The sequence below is a fragment of the Anabrus simplex genome, chromosome 7, assembly GCF_040414725.1.
Source record: "Anabrus simplex isolate iqAnaSimp1 chromosome 7, ASM4041472v1, whole genome shotgun sequence".
Lineage (NCBI taxonomy): Eukaryota > Metazoa > Arthropoda > Insecta > Orthoptera > Tettigoniidae > Anabrus > Anabrus simplex.
In genome coordinates, this window is record NC_090271.1 from 220,029,492 (window position 1) to 220,050,144 (window position 20,653).

The window sequence follows — 20,653 nt, forward strand, 5'->3', positions numbered from 1 at the left end:
CTACCCACTGATGCTGGGGTGTATGCAGGTGAACTTATCAGAAGCCCATTATAAGAGGTACAGTCTGATAACTGCATACGGGAGATAAATCCCCACAATGAAATTATTGCCCGCCTAGCAATTCAAAATGGAAAATTTTCCATTCGAGTTCAAATGTTGACAAGAGAACTCGCTAGTGCACATAGCGAAAAATCTATACCAAAGATGATTGATCACATTCAATGAAATCCCTGGAGTGCATAAATACTGATCATGGAAAAAATTAAGCACACTTAATCCCTTGTGATAACGGATGCATCAGTGATAGAATTCTCGCTGTAAGTGAAAGATAATACACAGTTTAAAATAGGGATTTTCAAGGAACAGAAAAAGGCTGGCATTATAATGGCATTCTCGTTACATGCCGTACTCACTATAGCAGGCTTCTACTGTATATCTTTCAAATTATTTATAAGCATGACCAACCCTCTTAATGCTCATTTACTCGATTCACATTATTTCTGACCACCCTGTGTGAAAAGTTGATTTGTAACTTGTATGTTTGTTTTCATTAAATTTATATCCATCAGTATATAAAGGAAACACAAAGCAGATGCAAATCATACTCATTCCACTAACCTTACAGCATTCTGAAGAACTACAGTTTGTTCTCATCAACTACAATGGCACAGGTAGACTTCAGACGTACATGTGAAAGAGAAAAATCTCACAACACTTACACAATATATTTGTACCTTCTGCTCCGTTGGCTTCCAAGTACGCCTGCTTCCTCCTCCTTCGGCGATATCTGCACCATATCATCAGTCCAATTACAAGGACCATGTAAGCTGCAGCAGCACTCAGTGTAATAGTGACCGTCTTAGTCATGACAGAGCCTTCATCCAGGCCCTCCATTGGACGGTACCCTTCTCCACCTGAACAAACAAATTACAGCATCAAGAAATGTTTTAAATGCAACTGCATTAATTTCTATGAGGATGATTAGACAAGAAAAATGTACTGTTCATGCTAGACTCCCAACTTTATTTAAAAGCTAATAAAGGTCTGCAAAATAATTTAATTAATATTTTGAGTACATCAATGAAAGTATTAACACACTCATTTTATATGACATACTATGCAACCATTAGGACAAAGATTGTTCAAAGTGATCTCCAATTTGCTCAAAACATTTCATACATATTTGTTTATAGAGAGAGGAATTAGGAAGATGTAAATTTCCTATTGATTGGGAATCTGCCACCTAGGCAACAACACTAAATGCAGATCAGTAGTCGATGATGATGATGATTAAAACTTGCAACTTATTCGCAAATGCAGGACAATAAAGGTTTGTCTTCTTTTATGGCATAAAATGCATTTTCAATAGATATTCTCAGTACATTTAAATAGCTTGACGATATGAAAACACCATATTCTTCACAATCTCAAACAGCCTAAAATAACATGACATTAAATCATAAAAGCATGGTGGCCAATCAACAGTCCCAAGGCATCCAATCCACCATGTTAGTGTGTTATCCAAAAAGTTGCAAAGTGGGGTGGAGTCAATTGTAATGCTGAATGTGCTTGAATCTTACTTGTTTTCCAGCTGAGAAAGAGATCTCTTACAAGGGTCAGGCAACAAATATAATGAACAAGACCTAGAAGGATAATGTTTGGATTTTTTTTGTAGAAATGGAAAATTAATGCACTAAAATCAGACTCGGAATGAAATATATCTTTATAAATTCTTGTGGCATCTCTTATTATGTCTTATTATACCTTTATTTAAACAAAAACCATAATTTTAAACAAGAAAAGGGAGTGAATAGAAGTCACACAAACTGTTCCTTTGGCAGCATTCAAATTACCCTTCTACAATGCAACTCTAAAGGACCCCTGGCCACTAACGAAGTTCACAACCACTTGAAATGGCTCTGGACACTTAATAATGGGTATTTTTGCTATTTGAATTAATAACAGCTCGCATTTTACTTCGCATACTTGCAATTAAGGTGGCAAGATTGTTTTGTAGTATAGTGTACCATTCTTGAAGAATGAATTGTCCACAGCATGGCCAGACTATGAAAATCTTGTCTATGCGCAGGCTGCCCACACATGCCTCACAGGGTTTAAGTCACAGCTTCGTGCTGACCAGTCCGAAGTGATTATTTCTGTGTCCTGTAGGAACATTGACATGCATTGACTAGTCATGCATTAAAACTAAAAGGGGTGACATGTTCAAGAAATATGTTCTCTATGTACCGGTGAGCATTTAGTGCCGAGTTTTCAATTAACACCAGCTCAGTTTGGACACGAGAAGCGATTCCTCACCATACCACCTCCTCTACACACTTTCCCTTTCATTTGTAGAGCTGAGGTTGAACTTGGATTAATCAGTGAAGAGGACATTGCTCCTGTCCTATTCTGATGTTCTCGAGCAAACTGAAGACTGACTAACCTATGATGGTGTGGCAATTGGGGGCCAGTTAGAGTGTCTTCTTGAAGACAGATCTGCCTCTCCTAGTCTTCCTCTCATGGTCCACTTACTAATACTGACATTGCACACTTCCTCTAGATGACTTATAGCCTCTATGGCTGTAATGTGGTAATCTCTTAACATCTCTGGTTGATGTAAACCTCTGAGGAGTCATCTATGTTGTTCTTGATACCGCCTAACAGCTTAGTACATACATGGGATGATGTTCCCAGCAAATCTGCAACATAACGGAAGCTGTGTTCTTCATCAATTAGTGCTCTATTTCTTGCAACATCTTCTGTACTTGGTCACCCTGAAAGTAACTATCATTCAAAGAAACTCATGAAATGCTAAACGTAAAGTTCACGAAATGTGTACAAAGACTGCAAGACACAAGCTCAACAATAGGAAATGGTGGGAACAACAAAATAATGTAAAGCTCCTTAGTAGGAATTGATGTCAAAAGTACACAATGTACAAATGACATCCATTTTTGTAAGGGTTTAACTTGCCTTTTTTATGAACATTAAGCTTCTTTCCTCAACAAAGGTGTAATTAATGATACCTTAAGAAATTATGAAGATATATTGCATTCAGTGTACCATTCTATCACAGTGAATTTGCTTTTCTCAGAAATCATTACTCTTCTTTTTTCACATCAGTCTGAATAACTAATTGGATTATGGTTGGTGGAGACTAGGTGGGAGACTAATTTTAAATAATGGAAGCAAGATTGTTACAAAAGCTTTATGAATTAATGCATGGGCTATGATCAGAGACTTCATATTTCTTGAGTATATATGTTTGTAGAGTCCTCAGCTCGAAAGTTGGTTGGATTCCCAACAACTTCTCCATCAGCTATCATAGAAGGCCTAGGAGTCACTGAATAGATATACTACAGAAAGGAGATGTGAGGTAGTTTTTCTTGAATAAAATGTCCTTAATTTTGTGGGTAACAATGGTAAAATTTCAAGAATAAAGAGGTAAAACTATTCAGAAGGGGAAAAATTATTGGTATAAATCGCAGAATTTGAGGGCCTCCCCATATGTTTACGAGTATGTTTAAAGGAACGGGTTTGGAATATACATTTAACATCTCTGTAAGACCCAAGCAGGTGTGTGGGATTCTTGTCAATCACACTTCACAATTCTGAAAGGGGTCCATTGTGGAGGAGTCAAGTAAATGAACATGTGAAATTTGCTTAATAGAAAAATGTAAATACATACGTACTTTCAACCACAAGAGCAACCTCTATTCTCTTGAAACCTCCACTATTACCAGCCGTACAGCCATACTTTCCGCCATCAGATTTGTGGACCTCTTTCACCAATAGAGTTCCATTTTCAAGCACTTCAAATCTGGGGGAAAAGGGACACACACATGGTTAAAACAATTGACACTTACGATATGCTGTGGAGAGGAACAAACAAGTGACAAATAATCCATATCATAAGTTGTGAGTTTCATTATAGTCCATATTGACAACTTGTCACTATCAAAGGGTGAATCTGAACTCCGACAAACTTTTGGAGGTTATTCAGGGATGACTTCAGAGTATATTGGTATAGTTGGGATGGATAGTATGGAACACTCATTGATTTTATAATAACAGAGCGAGACTGGGGAAGATACATCATGAATACAAAGATAATCTCCAGTGAAAGTATGGAAGGTGATTATACTGTAGATTACTAATTGTGGAATTAAAACAAGTAAAAATCCTTAAAATTCTATTGAAGAAGAAACCAAAGATCAGGATTTGGAAATTGGAGGGGAAGATAAAAGAATGACATTCCAAAATTGTATAAAAAGGAAGTTGCCTAACACAGAAATACGAAGTGGAGAAGAAGAGTGGGACAATTTAAGACAGACATTTGTGGAAGCAGCAATTGAGGTATGCGGGAAAACAAAAGCAGAGGTTAAGGGAAAGAAGACACAGTGGTGGACAGACAAAATAAAAAGAGAAATAAAAGAAAGGAACATGGTTAAGAAAGAAATGGATAAGGAAGAGAAAAAAACATATCAGAGGGATGAGAATAAGATAGAAAAGTTATATGTGGAATACAAAAGACTGAAACTACAAGTAAAGAGGAGTATCAAGGAAGAAAAGGGGAAATGTTGGGGAGAGTTTACCAACAAAATTGAAATCAGAACTATTATACAGAGTAATAAAATCAAAAAGAATAAATTAAGAAAAAATCAAGGCATTAGAGAGAGAAGATGGATCCATAGTACAAAAAGGGTCTTCAGAAGGTGATGGCTAAGTATTTTGAAAAGCTTTATAATGAGGATGACTGCTCGGAGGAAGAAGGAGATAAGAAAATGAAAATAATAGATGGAGAAAAAGAAGAGAACCCGATAACATGGTTGGAACTTGAAAGGGCAGTGAAAACAATGACCAAAGGTAAAGCAAGTGGAAAAGACAAATTAAATGCTGATATGATTAAGGCAGCAGGAAGAATTGGACTACAGTGGCTATACAGAGTCCTCAATGCCATATGAAAGGATGAAAGGATACCTGAAGATTGGCAGCAAGGAAGCATTGTACTACTGTTCAAAAAAGGAAATAGGAAGAAATGTGAACATTATAGAAGTATAACCCTATTATCACATGGACTAAAAATAATGGAGAAAGTATAGACAAAAGACTGAGGGATATATTAGAAACACAGTTAGAGGAAGAACAATATGGCTTTAGACCGAACAGATTAACAATAGACTTGATATTTACAGTGCGAACGATAATGGAAAAACATCTGGAAAGGAACAAGGAAATCATATTCGTATTTTGGATTTGGAAAAAACTTGTGATACAGTTAAGAGAAAACATGTATGGGAATGCCTACTGAAAAGGAATGTACCAAAATCATTAATTAACCAGATAAAAATGCTGTATCATGAGAGTAAAAGCAGTGTGCAAGTGGAGAGTGGTGACTCTGAAACATTTTATACAAAAAAAGATCTCAAGCAAGGAAGTGCACTGTTGCCATTATTGTTTATTATATTGATGGATGAAATCATAAAACGTGTAAAACAGAGTATCAGTAGTGATGAAGTGAATGCTTTGGTATGTGCAGATGATGTGGTGATTTGGGGAAAGGGAGAAAAGGAAGTACATAGGAGACTGGACATTTGGAATGAAAATATGAAGGAGTTTGGAATAGTAATTAGTAAAAAGAAAACTGTAGTCATGCACTGTGGAAAAGAGAAAAAGAGAAGCCGAGTGAACATAGATGGAGAACGGTTAGAGAATGTAGAACAGTTTACATATCTGGGTAGCATTATTAATGGAAGTAATCATCAAGTCAGAGAGCTTTTATGGGATGACAAAGTATCCAAGAGAATGAAATTAACATTAAATAAACAGTATTTCATACCAATTGTAACATACGGACTAAAAACGCTGGTACCTAATAAGAGACAAGATAGTAAGATCCAAGAAGTAGAAAAGAAATTTTTAAGAACATCAGTTACAAAGACAAGAGACAGAATTCAAAATATTAAAATCAGAGAAGAGCTAAATATAGAACCACTAGTACAGAACCTACAGGAAGCAAGACTGAGATGGTTCGGACATGTAAAAAGAAGGGGAAAGGAACGGGTAGCAAGAAGGTAATTGTAAAGAGAAGTTAAGGGAAAGAGACCAGTTGGAAGACCGAGAAGAAGTTGGATGGATCAGATTTGGAAGGACATTAGAGAAGCTGGATTGTGTGGTGGAAGTAATGGAGCAGGAAAAGTGGAAGGACAGAAAGGAGTGGAGGATGCTTGTTAACCACACCCGGGCAACTGGAGTAGGACATTGATGATGATGATGACGACTAAGTCTATGAAGAGTGAAGATTGTTCTGGACCTTTTGTGTTTTCATGTTTGTCCTTTTCTACTATTCACTTTTCAGATGCTGACCTGTCATTATATTTAACTATCCTATTACGTGTTCATGTTCCTATCTTCCTATAATTATAAAACTTTTGACAGGATTATATTCCTTACAGTATCCAGTATTCGGGAGATAGTAGGTTCAAACCCCACTATCAGCAGCCCTGAAAATGGTTTTCCGTGGTTTCCCATTTTCACACCAGGCAAATGCTGGGGCTGTACCTTAATTAAGGTCACAGCCGCTCCCTTCCCACCCCTAGCCCTTCCCTGTCCCATCGTCGCCATAAGACCTATCTGTGTTGGTGCGACGTAAAGCAACTAGCACAAAAGAAAAAAAAAATCCTTACAGGAATTTATCAACATTTCTATTATGGAGAGTGACTAGTCATTAAACATTAAAAGGAAAATTACCTCATGAAGAATATCAACATATGACTCCAGTTAAGGTGTTTAAGGTACTATTTCTGTTAAACAGAAAATTAGACTCTCACTCAAGCTCGATATAAAATGTATTTTATTTCTCACCTGCTTTGGTCAAAGGCACTGAAGTTGCTATTACGATCCCACTTTATTGTAGGTTTGGGGAAGCCATCAGCAATACAATGAATCATCACTGGGAATCCTTCATATGCTTTTGTAACACTTAATGGAGGTACTTTAAATTTAGGTGTAACTGAAATAAAAATTTAAAACATGTAAGAGTTATGTTACTATAACAGCAAATATTTTTACAAATAAATATAGCACATGCAATAATGATCAGAACTAAACATGATGAGGAACACACCAGAAAATATTATGAGTTACTTCTATACATCTTAAACAAGAATGGTATAATGATGATAATGAGATAATGTTTTTTTTTTTTAAATGACTGAATATCAACCTAGTTCACTTGTATCATTGTCCTTATAATGACACTCATGCAGGTGTGCACCACACAAGCACCTTCATTATGTTCTATCATAATTTTGTAACTATAACCGAATAGGTTACAAACCTATTTATTTGTTATACCTTCCCCCCGGTTGATCCTGGCTACTCTACTGCATGTAAGGGACCAAGGGTAAGTTGAAGGTCCTCTGAGATTTAGAGACTACTTACTCTCCTTACATTTTGGGGAAAGAGAAGCACAATATAATAGCAACGGGCACTTCATTGCTTGACCAAATGGGTAACACCAGGCGAGTTGGCTGTGCGGTTAGGGGCGCGCAGCTGTAAGCTCGCATCCGGGAGATAGTGGGTTCGAATCCCACTGTTGGCAGCCCTGAAGATGGTTTTCCGTGGTTTCCCATTTTAACACCAGGCAAATGCTGGGGCTGTACCTTAATTAATTCCACGGCCGCTTCCTTCCCATTCCTGAGCCTTTCCTGTCCCATCGTCGCCATAAGACCTAACTGTGTTGGTGCGATGTAAAGAAAAAACTGGTGGGGGGCGGGTAACAGAATATTGCTCTGTGCAATAAACCTTATTAGTTCCATGAATACAAAATTAAATACTTCCATAATTTATTTACCACCATAACCAGGACAGAATATAAAAATACAGGACAGACTTATGAAATCTACAGTGGCATGGACACATGAAGAGAAAGAATAAAAGAAGAATACCAAGAAGAATATGAAAATGGAAGGAGGCCAGGCTGAGTGGCTCAGATGGTTGAGGTGCTGGCCTTCTGACCCCAACTTGGCAGGTTCGATCCTGGCTCAGTCCGGTGGTATTTGAAGGTGCTCAAATACGTCAGCCTCAAGTTGGTAGATTTACTGGCACATTAAAGAACTCCTGCAGGACAAAATTCCAGCATCTCATCGTCTCCAAAAACCATAAAAGCAGTTAGTGGGATGTAGAGACAATAACATTATTATTAAATGGAAAGAAGAACAATACACTGATGGCTGAAATAAAGAAATGTATAGAAGTACAAGAAGAGAAAACTGAAAAGATCTAGCAGCAGCATGAGGCCAGTAAACTCGTTAGCATGATGACTGAATAATTTCCATGTCAATAAAGCTTGGCATTGATGCACTTAGCATTAAAAATCTAAAGTTGTGAATATCTCTTATCATTACCTATATGGCAAAAAAGTATGAGTCACAGATGATCAGAAATTGTACTTCCAATAACTTTTGTTATGTAAAATTTTTGGATAGAAAGAAGGTATGATGTTTAGAACTTTATGAAAAATGTAATAATCACAAATATATGTTGAGTTTTTCAATGCAGTTAATATTAACAGAGAAATCTGACCGTTCCTGTTTTGGTCCCCTTAGTACTGTGTAATAATCAGGTAATATATTGCCTAGTGAATACCACAGCTAACTTTGAACTTAAATACTACATTACAAGAAATTCGGTTCGGCTGTTTTTCCCATAATGTCGTAACAAATAGTCAGACAAAAACTGAAATGAATCTACTTACGACTCTTGTGTACCTAATCTGAGATAAATACAAAGTACAAGGCAAAAATCTGAAGTGTACAGGCAAAATTATGTTTTTAATTCTACAGATTACTTACCTATAACATCAATATCTATGGTTGCATTGATAATCCCTTCAGAATTGGTAGCTACACAAGTATAGTTTCCTCGATCACCCATTGTAACATTCCTGAAGATCAGAGTGCCGTTCAAATCCTCTATATGGGGAGGCAGATCAAATGAAGGCTGGCAATCCTAGAAGAGCAAGTAACCAATCATATATAAATGAAAATATATATCTTACTTATAGTCTTGATTTACATTTGAAAATCCCAACAAAGTCATTTTGGAAAGGAACTAAAAACTAAATATCCACATGTTCCATAACTTACAATTTAGCACTTTGAGATTTCAAAACCTACATTATACGAGGGTTGTTCCTTTTTTTTTTTTTTTTTTTTTTCAAGTTCCTTTACCTTGCACTGACACAGATAGGTCTTTTGGCAATGATGGGACAGGAAAGGGCTAGCAGTCGAAAGGAAGCAGCCTTGGCCTTAATTAAGATATACAGCCCCCCGCATTTGCCTTGTGTAAAAAAATGGGAAGCCACGGTAAACCATTTTCAGGGATACCAAAAGCAGGATTCGAACCCACTATCTCCCAAAAGCAAGCTCACAGCTGTGGTTGTTACTTTAATAGTGACAACATTTCTGTATACACATCTGGAAACAAATCCATTGTCTCTCACCTATACCATACCTAACCTACATCACAGTACATGGACTCTCCCATTCAACACTCCGTGCATGTGCCCTGCTGCAAAGAAAAGTGTTGCCTTTAAGCTTGCGGTCTGAAGGCAAACAGTAATAACATTTTTGAAAGAGGAACAGCGCAGCTGCATAAAGACTGAATATGTTGCATTATAAGCAGTGACACATTCTGTAGACACCTCCCATCGTTTTGTAGGATAATGCATGGGTGCATGATGTGCAACCACTGGCAGTCATACATTCGAAGGTGCTAGGAAGTGCTCTACCTTCCATCATAGTCAAGCCCCTGTAATTTTGATTTGATTCTTAAGAAGGAACTGCTTTGTGGCATCAGTTTCCGAACTGTTCCAGATATTCTTCGCAATGGCTTCCACATTACTGACAACAGATTCTACACTAAACCAGTCACTACACTGAGGGACTGTAGAAGTTCCACAGAATTATCTTTTTTGTATCAGTTGTAACAAGATAGTTGCCTCTATTAAAGAATCAACTGTCATTGTCTTTAAAAGTAGGAAAACTGGGCGAGTTGGCCGTGCGCGTAGAGGCGCGTGGCTGTGAGCTTGCATCCGGGAGATAGTAGGTTCGAATCCCACTATCGGCAGCCCTGAAGATGGTTTTCCGTGGTTTCCCATTTTCTCACCAGGCAAATGCTGGGGCTGTACCTTAAGTAAGGCTACGGCCGCTTCCTTCCAACTCCTAGGCCTTTCCTATCCCATCGTCGCCATAAGACCTATCTGTGTCGGTGCGATGTAAAGCCCCTAGCAAAAAAAAAAAAAGTAGGAAAGATCACAATATGAAGATAAACTTAGAATTCAAGAGGACAAATTGGGGCAAATATTCATTTATAGGAAGGGGAGTTAGGGATTGGAATAACTTACCAAGGGAGATGTTCAATAAATTTCCAATTTCTTTGAAATAGTTCAAGAAAAGTCTAGGAAAACAACAGATAGGGAATCTGCCACCTGGGTAACTGCCCTAAATGCAGATCAGTACTGACTGATGATTGATGAGTTTTGAGTTTAGGTTGACTCACACTGCTCACTGCTCAAGATCACCCATTGCCCGCTGAGTGATTGAAATTCCCTTCGTCCAAGCAAGAAAGATCTAAAAATGTTGAATATTTCTAACAATTTTACGATTTAAATTGAGTATCTTCTATCCAGTCAGGCACATTACTACTAGATAAATGGAATGAATCCCAGAATAATCAATATATTCTGTGAAAATATGGAAGGATGAATGAACTACACCAGTGAGAGGCAGGCTTAGTCCTAGCAAGCAGGCTCTCACTCTTCCTGCAACGTGCATTGTACACAGGGCTCACTCCCTATGACTTCAGTGTGTTAGTGACATGCAGTGCCCAAGACTTGAATTATGTTACTGTGAATAAACTTGTGTAATAAATTAATATACAAGGAGAAAAGATAATAAAAATACTTGTCTGCCACTTAATCCACTTTCTTCATATGGGGTTGGGAATGAAATGTGATAAAGATATACGGCATGTTTTTATGGCTGGATGCCCTTCCTGTTGCTAACCTCAGTTAAGGAGCTAATGAAGACTAAATGAATGGAAGGAATCAGCTGTGGCCTACTTATAGGAACTGTCCCAGCATTTACCTGGAAGTGAAAATGGGAAACCACAGAAAACCATTCTCAGGACAGCAGATGGTGAGGTTTAAACCCACCTGTCTCCCAAATGCAGAGCTTGGCTCTATAGCCCTGGCACATTAACTTGCACGGCCATTCCACTCGATAAGTTTATAACAGTATTAAACTATAAATTTAGACCTGTCAAAGAAAACATTTAAATTACAATCAAACTATCATACTAAACAACTTCTTGTTCATATTTACAAAATGAACACTATGTTTCCATTGAAAAAAATCAAGTTTTCTTTCATAAATCTGTTATTATCTTAATGTTTGCTTATCATTTTGCCATTAACCAAGTGTTCAATACTTGGAGTTACATTCTGCACACATTTTAACTTAAGATGGATTTTCAGGTTTTCACCAGATAAACTGTTTTAGAACCAGAATTATGTAGCTTCATAACTGAAAACTGCTGCTCACATAAGTATGTTGTACCAAACATTCACAACATGATTACACATGATTGTGTAAATGTGGGAACTATAAACAAGGAAACTTTTGGTAGTAATCTCTCATGTGCATTTGGTTTTCAAAATTGTCCTTTTGTTCCCTGTCACATTATAAATCAATAATTTCTGGCTATGAAAATGAGGAGATGGATTCATGATCTACTGAGAATGGAGTTGCAAATATTGACAGTACCGTGGAAAATCTTAATGAGTTTTTTTTTTTAATTCCTATATTTCTGATGCTAACGATACAGAGAAGCAGAGCTGAAAATCACTGGCCACATCGTGCAACATAATACCTTTCTTACCAATCTGCTGAAAGGGAAAATCACGGGGAAGAAAGTCTGAGGACGACACAGGTAAAAATTCCTTCAAGACTTGGCACAGAGTCTTCATTATGGTTCTTATTATGAAATGAAACAAGGAGCTGGGGACAGAAAAGAATGGTTGCATAGACAAGGCATTGCCTTTAGACATTTGATGATGATGATGATGACGATGATGACGATATATTCCTGGAATTAAATTTTATTTAAACTAATTCCATCACTCAGCAGAGTAACAAGTCAACGTATCATAAGGTTAAAATGCTATTTGACTTAGTTCTATATGAAACTTTCAGAAACATATGTTCAATTGTCAAGTCAGAGAGCAACAGCTGATATTGTTGCTGTATGAACAGAAGATATGCAAATATTTCTCATGAGAAAACTCACGATTTGAGAAATAATAATAGCGGAGAGAATATAAATGGAAATCAATCTCCCAATCTTTAAAATGCTATGCTGATTGCCACACATTGGTAAGTAATCAGTTAGGACCATTTCTGGTCTTGTTTGAACTTGTTATTGTTTTCCATGACACCAGTGATATGTCAAACTGAGAAGCAATATTTGATTAGAACTGAAGTACAGCATTTCAGAATATTCTCACTCACTGTGAAAGAGAATATTTCACTGAAGTAAGCCCTGAAAAGTGGTCATGCTGTTATTGTAGCAGCCAGGTGCATGACAACACAAATACCAGTTGACAGGCTGTGCGTGTATCCAGTTGCTCTTTGTCCATCTACAACAACTTTGCCCATCACTGAAATGCACTATCTCATCAAAAGTATCTGGACAGCCCTCTACACTCAGACTAGAGTCTAGAAGCTACTACAAGCACCACTGCTGCGGCTACAAAAGGCAGCCGAGGGCTTGACATTGTTCCAAGCTATGAAATACCTTCAGATTCGGTGGAACAAGACATCTTAGTGACTTTGAACGTGGAATAGTTACTGACCGCCACACTCCGGTAAGTAATCAGTTAGGACCATTTCTGGTCTTCTCAAGAGTCCAAGTCGACCTTCAGAGATGGGATTGTGAACGTGAAAAGGAAGGACACAACCACAACAAAACAATTCAAAACTTTCAGTACAGTATTATCAGAACAGCCATTGTTTACTTCTGAGGAAGCAGAACAGTCCTTATGAAGCATTAAGTTCTCTAGCTAGTTTGTCTCATTTCACATGCCACAAACACAAAAGAATTTCCAGGCCATGAAAGCATTAAGATGAACTTCTTCCGATATTCCAAGAAAAGGTGCAAAGCGAATAAAATTAAATTTCCTCTGTGAGTTCCCTGAACTAGTTGAGGGCCACATTGGTTTGTAAGAGCATCGCTTTCTACAATCACTGCGCAGATGGCTTTGACTTAGGGATTCTTTGAAAAAGACAAGTGAAGTGGATTCCAGAGACTTGGCTAGCAGAGACCAGTTCAATGTAAAAACAATGTAAATACTTGGTGAACGAACAATAAAGGTTTATGTTTTCTTTTGTGTTTGTGTAACATCATATGGGTTTTCTTAACACATTCACGCCCATCATCTGAGTGGCTATTTAAAGGGCTGGCCCAGCTATTCCAGCTGTTAGTGGCAGATCAAACAACAACAACGAATTCTTTTCACGATAAGTTCTAAACTAAACAAGATACGGAAACAAAATTTTGCACATACCTTAATGAAGTCCTCTAGTATCTCTGTAGGGTGTGTTAGGCAATGTCACACTTTCCTGGGTGAATGGGAACACCACACTTTCCACAAAAATAGCGTGTTTCACTAATAATTTTAATTTTGAAGCACACTTTGCATCTTCTTCAGGGGAACTTGACTATATTTGATGGTGGAAACTTCAAGAGAATATGCTCTTTTCTCTTCCCATCTAACCTAAATGATGGATCCTTGGTCGGTGCCCTTTTTGGCGGCAAAATCGTGGGATGTTGACTTGGAGCTGATAAAGTAGATGGAGCTGAGATTTTGGAGAGAGGTGACTGTACTTTTATGTCGGGTTCACTTTTTCCCCCCCGTTTGAGAATTTCCTGGTGTTCCTTTAGATCTTTTGGTACACCCCTATTTGACCGTATTGTTCCACATACGGCAGTGTTCTGTTCCCGTAATTGTTTTGCGAGTCCAACGCTATTTGTAATAATTGTCCATATTATTCAAACAGCTGAAAAACTGTGCTTTGTAAATTCGCATCACTTGCATCATTTATATTGTCCCTACATGCCATGGTTACACTTCAGAATGCGATTATACACACGCTTGTGGAATCACAAACCAACTGCGCAGCTAGTTGTGCCAGCGCTAGGCTACCTTCAGAAACAAAACAAAGAAAGTGCATTGGGAGGGAAAATTGCCGTGGCCATGTGGTTTTTGGTGAGTAGAAGCATTCATAAGGGTATTACTTTCATCTCTCTCGCACATATTTGTGACCAAAATAGATCCCAGCTGTGTAGGAATGGCTCCAGTTCAAGGTTGCACTTATCCGGGCTAACTCGGATACGGTCCACAGCATGGTCACGCGCTATAGGCAATAACTCGGATACGGGCGTGAATGTGTTAATCAGTACTGGTAATAAAAGTATTAAAATACCCATATAGTGATAATTTTGATTGCCATAAAAAGTCCAGGTAAGAAAGTTGTTTCATGATATTAACACACTATTCTAAGCAGCAATCGTTTGCTTACCTTGCAAGCTGATTTGGCCCATCGGATGACAAGTGGTGAAGAACCCTGAGCCCTGCAATATACTCGTGCCTCTGAATCAAGTTCCAGCTTCTTATTCACCGGTCTAGGAGAGAACTTCAGTTTTTCTGAGGTGAAAAAATGATACCAATTAAAACTTGAGAAATAATTTTAATTTACTTCATACTGTTACTCAACTTCTAAAGAACTTTTCAAATGGTCTGCACGTTAAACAGAAGTGTCCAATCGTTTTGAACAAAAAATACCAATAAAACATAATATCAACTGAATTATACCAATACACATTCATAAACACAAAGTCATAAGTAAAAGATTGCATCCTCTCATTTTTACTTTTTTTAAACTTTAATCTGTACTGTTTTGAGACTAGGCTGTAACTATAATGAGAATTGGAATTAACAAGAAATACTTTTGTCAGCAAGTGGAAAGGTAACCTGTAACCTTGGACTGACCCTTGGCTGAGATTCCATACAATTCTGCCAAGTGGCAGGATGGTGCTTAGGTGGCTGCACTGTGGCAGTATTGTCTGAGTGGTGACAGAGCACAGATGTGAAAATTGAACAGCATGTGAGCATAAACTTCTGTGTGAAGTTAGGAAATATGGAACCTTTCCAACACGCTTATGGCGAGTACTAGTTATTCCAAGCATGAATGCTTCGGTGGCATTCTTCTGCATAAGTATTATTAAATAATGTGTTTATCACATTAGTTTAAATAATATAAATGTAACATGAATATGAGGAAGCATGTAAATGATCAGTTTATTTCTTTTAATATTTTAGTACAGTTTTCAATGTTCAAAGTTTCTGTGCATGATGCAGAACTGTTTATTTTTTATTTTCCTATTGTTTTTAAGTCACAACAACTCAGGTGTTATGGCGATGATTGGATGGATGGAAAGGAGTAGAACTGGGAAGGAAGTAGCCACGGCCTTAACTACTGTAAGGTACAGCCCCAGCATTTGCTTGGTACAAAAATGGGGGAACACGTACAGCAAACCAGTTTCAACATTCATGCCTCACTGGAAAAGAACTAATCTCAGTCAATGTTCTTCCAGTGTCAAGAAAACGAGATTTGCTTGAAGATCTGAGAGCCAGTTAGAAAAAGAGGAACTACTTGGTGAGTAAAGCTTACTGAGCCACAGAGTGTCAAGAGCAGAGGAATACTAGACTGACAGACCACCACAAATGAAAACCGTGGATGACTTCTTTGACAGGTGTTACGATTTGTGTGCCATGTCTAGTCATGGGATATTGGGCCCTTATTTCGTCAAGGATGCTGCATAGAATCCAAGAAACAATGGACCAGGTTGCCTACAGAGACGGAAAACCATCTTCAGGGCTACCGACAGTGGGGTTCGAACCCACTATCTCCCGAATACTGGATACTGGCTGCACTTTAGCGACTGCAACTATCGAGCTCGGTACAAAGCGTTGTGAAGATTCTCAAGTCTCCATATTCATCCTCGCTTAAAGTTGCAATAATATCCAATACCACATGCGTAAATGCTTCAAGATCCTCAAACATGTAAGAAAATGACTCAAAAAGTATAAAAAGAGTCTGAAAAATTCTATAAAATGACCAAATAATGATGCTTAATTTTAGAAAATTACCTAAAAATACAAAATGGCAAAAAAATAACAAAAGATGGCCTAATAAATTAGCATTTCTACAATGTGGGAACTATGATCAGGATTTCTGTACAAGTTAGCAATGTCTGTTGTGAACCAATGAAAAGATGACATGTCATCAAAACCTTAACCCTGGTTATGAGCAATGTGTGACACATGATGATACACATTTTCAACACATACTCTACCAACACAATCAAATACCATTTCAGTGTTGTTTTGCCGTATACTTTTCGTGCTTTCCATTCATTTATCATTAAACCAAAAGTTATAGAATGACCATTAACTGTTCACTGGAAGAAAAGAATTCAACAATAACACTCAAAGATAAATGAGGAAAGAAGATAAGCTTGGCTATTGATGACTATAGCTGGATTATCAACCTGTTATTAGAGAGTGCTGTATATTGCTCTGCTACTGAGGTGACAGCTGGAACTGACGATTGACACCTGGCTGTATGTACACAGCTCTTATCTCACAAGAGTAAAGCAAACTGAAAATGTTGTGATAATGAGGTGAAGTCTGCCCCCCATACAGTTCCATAAAAGCTGTGGACTTTAATCTTCCTTTTATTAAGGTAATGTATCTTTCCACCTGGATATTATGTAGATAAGATAGGTTTTGTTATAACCTTCATTTTTATTGGGTTGGTGCTTTGTTAGTTTTGGGGAGGTCAACCTGAATCTTTATCACCTTCATGGGATACTTTTCTCAGACAGCCTACCAGGATATATGTACCTTACCCGATGCACTCCAAAGTGTCAACTGAAAAGGTTTAGTATATGAGATTTATCAGAAATTCCCACATCAGAGTTTCTATGGTTGATTTCTGTGCTAAAGTGAGGAAAAAGAAGAAAGAATGGTAAAACCTACAGGAACTAAAGACAATACAAATTTTAACAAATTTTACATTCTAATAAAACAATTTGAATCTACAATCTATAGTAAATTAAAAGAGTAATTTATCCAGAGCCATCATCATCATCATCATCATCATCATCATCATCATCATGATCATTATTATTATTATTAAAGATAAATTCAAAATTTACAAATTATGAAATTCATAATGTATGAAATTCATATTAAATAAACAAGAAAAACAAAATATTTTCCATCAAATCTTTATAGCAACCAGTAAAATTTTTAAAAAGAACAATTATTATTGGAATAAACTATAGGTATGTAGTACTTTTAAGGGTTTAAATATTTACAGAAATAATATCTCTATCCTTTGCTGCTTTTTTGCCAATTTAATGAGGTCAGTACTTGATATAGATCTGGCCCAGTTTTACAGCATTCTAGTTTTGCATTCTAAACCCATTCATACCCCTAACCACGAAGTTGATGTAGTGGCAATAAGTGTACCTAAAACTAAAGTTGTAGTAAATAAAAATTTAGCAGGAGTAGTGAAGATTAAAAAGGAGGAAAATCCTATGTTAATGTGGATTTGATCCTAAAAGTTCAGCTCGCCTTCCCTTCTCCTTACGATTCTTTCTAATTGCTGTAATTTTCCTTATTTTTGATGTAGAAATTGCCTTGCTTCTTCCCGTTATTATTATTATTATTATTATCATTATTATTATTATTATTATTATTATTATTATTATTATTATTATAAGCTGATCAAATATTTTATCATGATCAATTATTAGTACAATATTTTTACTTATCTTATTGTTAGGGTTATACCATGAATGAAATCAAGGTGCCTTCCTGATTTTAACCCTATGTGGAGGGATGTATTCACTACTGCATGTTTCTCTGGTGGTTGGCAATATGATGTGTTATATAGATGAAGATAAGTGTATTAAGATGAACACAAACACCAACGAGACTGACATTAAAAAAAAAAAAAACAGAAAAAAAGAGAATATCTAAAGGTCAACATTTGCACATATTTATAAAAATCTGATAAAATTCATACTGCTGCCTGTACAACTTTTTTTTTTTTCTTTACAGAGTACAAATCTTGTATCAAAGACCATAGAACAACAATGATAAATGGAAATGTAACACATATTGGGAGAGCATTTGGCAACATACATTAAAATTACAATTGTGTAAATAAATGTTTTGCTAAATGTAAACATGTTGTATGTTGCCAGGACAAAACAATCAACATTTTGTTAACACTAGAACTGCGGGTGGGTCATTTGGGACCCTGCTGTTAGTTCTTTCTTCTCTATACTCTGAAAAAAAAAAAAAAAAAAAACCCTATTTGTACCAAGTATCCAATGAATACACCAGTACCTGCAATGGATTTTTAATTTTTTTTATTTAATACACATAAGTGTATTTTGATGTAGAATATTAACCATACAAATAAGGAACATGTGGACAATAGGATTGCCCCACTTCGCTGACCACAATGAGTCCCGTTCTAAGCCCTTGCTCCTATGGCATCGCGAATGTACAATATGGCAAAAAAGGCTATTTTTAGAGACCAATCATCTGATATCAGTGCACACGATGTACATTATGCTGCATATAGTTTATTTGTAGGAATGGTACTTCACACGGCGCAAACGTTGAGAATACATAATATTGCTTGGTTGTACACATGCTACAGTTTGTTTTTTTTTTTTTTTTTTTTTTTTTTTTTCAGAAGACAGGGTAAAAAGAAATAACAGCAGTGACCCAGCTGCGCTTCGAGTGTTAAGGTATTTAAGAAAGGTTACAGATCTCTTCATATGGTTATGAGAGTAAGGATGTAAAGGAGAGGGCGTATTAGTCTCTGGTAAGACCCCAATTAGAGTATGGTTCCAGTGTATGGGACCCACACAAGGACTACTTGACACAAGAACTGGAAAAGATCCAAAGGAAGGCAGGACGATTTGTTCTGGGTGATTTCTGTCAACAGGTTAGTGTTATGAAAATGTAGCAAACTCTGGGCTGGGAACACTTGGGAGTATAGAAACATTATACTCGACTAGGTGGTACTGTATGTGCAATTGATGAATATCACGTTTGTTCCATATTGACTTTAAGTAATAAAATAATTATTCCTTTAATTGGAATATTTATTATTTCCACCATTCAGTTCTTAGTAAGAAGTGATTAAATAAACATATTATTTCATTAGCTGAAGGAGATCTTGCATACTGAAACCAGGGGGGCTCATTCCCGACTCCCGCGCTTTGCTTCCAGCATAGCATCGCCTCATGCTGACGTCACGTGGAGGTCTCCTGTCGGCAGCTGTTGCGGTGAACGATAAGGAACTCGCTTTCAGTATAGATCTATTTTGCGATACGCAGTCTTCTAACATTTTTCGTGCTGTGTTAAAGATGAGTAAGGTTTCTAAATATATAGTTAATTGTGCTATGGCACAATGTACTAATTGGGCATCGGAAACAACTGGTGTCTTGTACCACAGATTAGGCGAGTGTGGGTGTTGCGCTGTAAGCGAAGTGACAAATTTAATCGTGATAATGCCACAGTATGTTCCATACATTTTCGTCAAGAGGATTATGAACGAGATTTGAGAAATGAACTACTGGGATTGCCTGCAGGCAGATGCTGTTCCGTCTCTGTCCATTGCAAATTGGCATGGCGATAATGCTTCGTGTTCAACAACTAGCACCGTTCCCAGCGAAACAGCAGAGCAGGCAGGCCTGTGAAGCGCTTTCTGGAGGTGATTATACAAGTGAGATTTGGTAAACGGAAAACTTTACTTCCGTTTCAGAAGGGGTTCATAATACCTATAAACTCTCTCTTAGGACTTTCTGAAGACATGAAACATGAAAATACGTCTTATTTTTTAACTGCCAGATTAAACCAAGACTGCTTGGAGAATTTTTTTCACGTGTCCGTGGCCTAGGAGTTTTTTATAGCAATCCGTCCCCTTTTGAATTTCATAACAGAATTCGACTTCTATTACTCACAGGGAGTAATGAAATTCCTCTCTCCTCTAGTGTGTCAGTGGAAGCTGAAAATAATTCATCGCCGAGTGATACGGATATTTTTCATCCTGATGCTGATAATGAGGAAGATTTCTTGAGCTTCGTAAGCACTGAACTATGTATAGATGTTTTTGAGGGGCCGTTAACACCTGTACCCGTAGATGAACAGGAAGAAACGTTGAAGTTGTTAAGGATGGAAGACTTGAGCCAGGACTTCGAAACTGAAGACGTAAACCAGGATGCAATTAAATACCTTGCAGGCTACTTGGCATTTAAATGTCGCTCTGTTGATGACAGCTTGGGTGATAAAAGTGAAATATTTGCCTTGCCACAGGAAGTGCCGCACGACTGGTTATCAATCATTTCAAACCGAAGAATGGTATCAAAAAGTTATGCAGTTTGAGGTACTGTTTGGAAGTTTTCACGGGATTTATATTTCTAAGTGTGAAAGAGTAATGCA

General features: G+C 37.2%; 1 protein-coding gene across 1 annotated transcript in view; it reads right to left on the minus strand.

Moving 5' to 3' along the window:
• Positions 1 to 20,653, minus strand: part of otk (off-track) — a 426,112-nt gene that overhangs the window by 23,676 nt on the left and 381,783 nt on the right. The window contains exons 9-13 of the mRNA XM_068228745.1: positions 14,643 to 14,767; positions 8,856 to 9,012; positions 6,865 to 7,012; positions 3,693 to 3,820; positions 720 to 914 (exon numbers count right to left, since the gene is read on the minus strand). Coding sequence (XP_068084846.1) covers positions 720 to 914; positions 3,693 to 3,820; positions 6,865 to 7,012; positions 8,856 to 9,012; positions 14,643 to 14,767 — 753 coding nt within the window. The remainder of the gene's footprint in view (positions 1 to 719; positions 915 to 3,692; positions 3,821 to 6,864; positions 7,013 to 8,855; positions 9,013 to 14,642; positions 14,768 to 20,653) is intronic.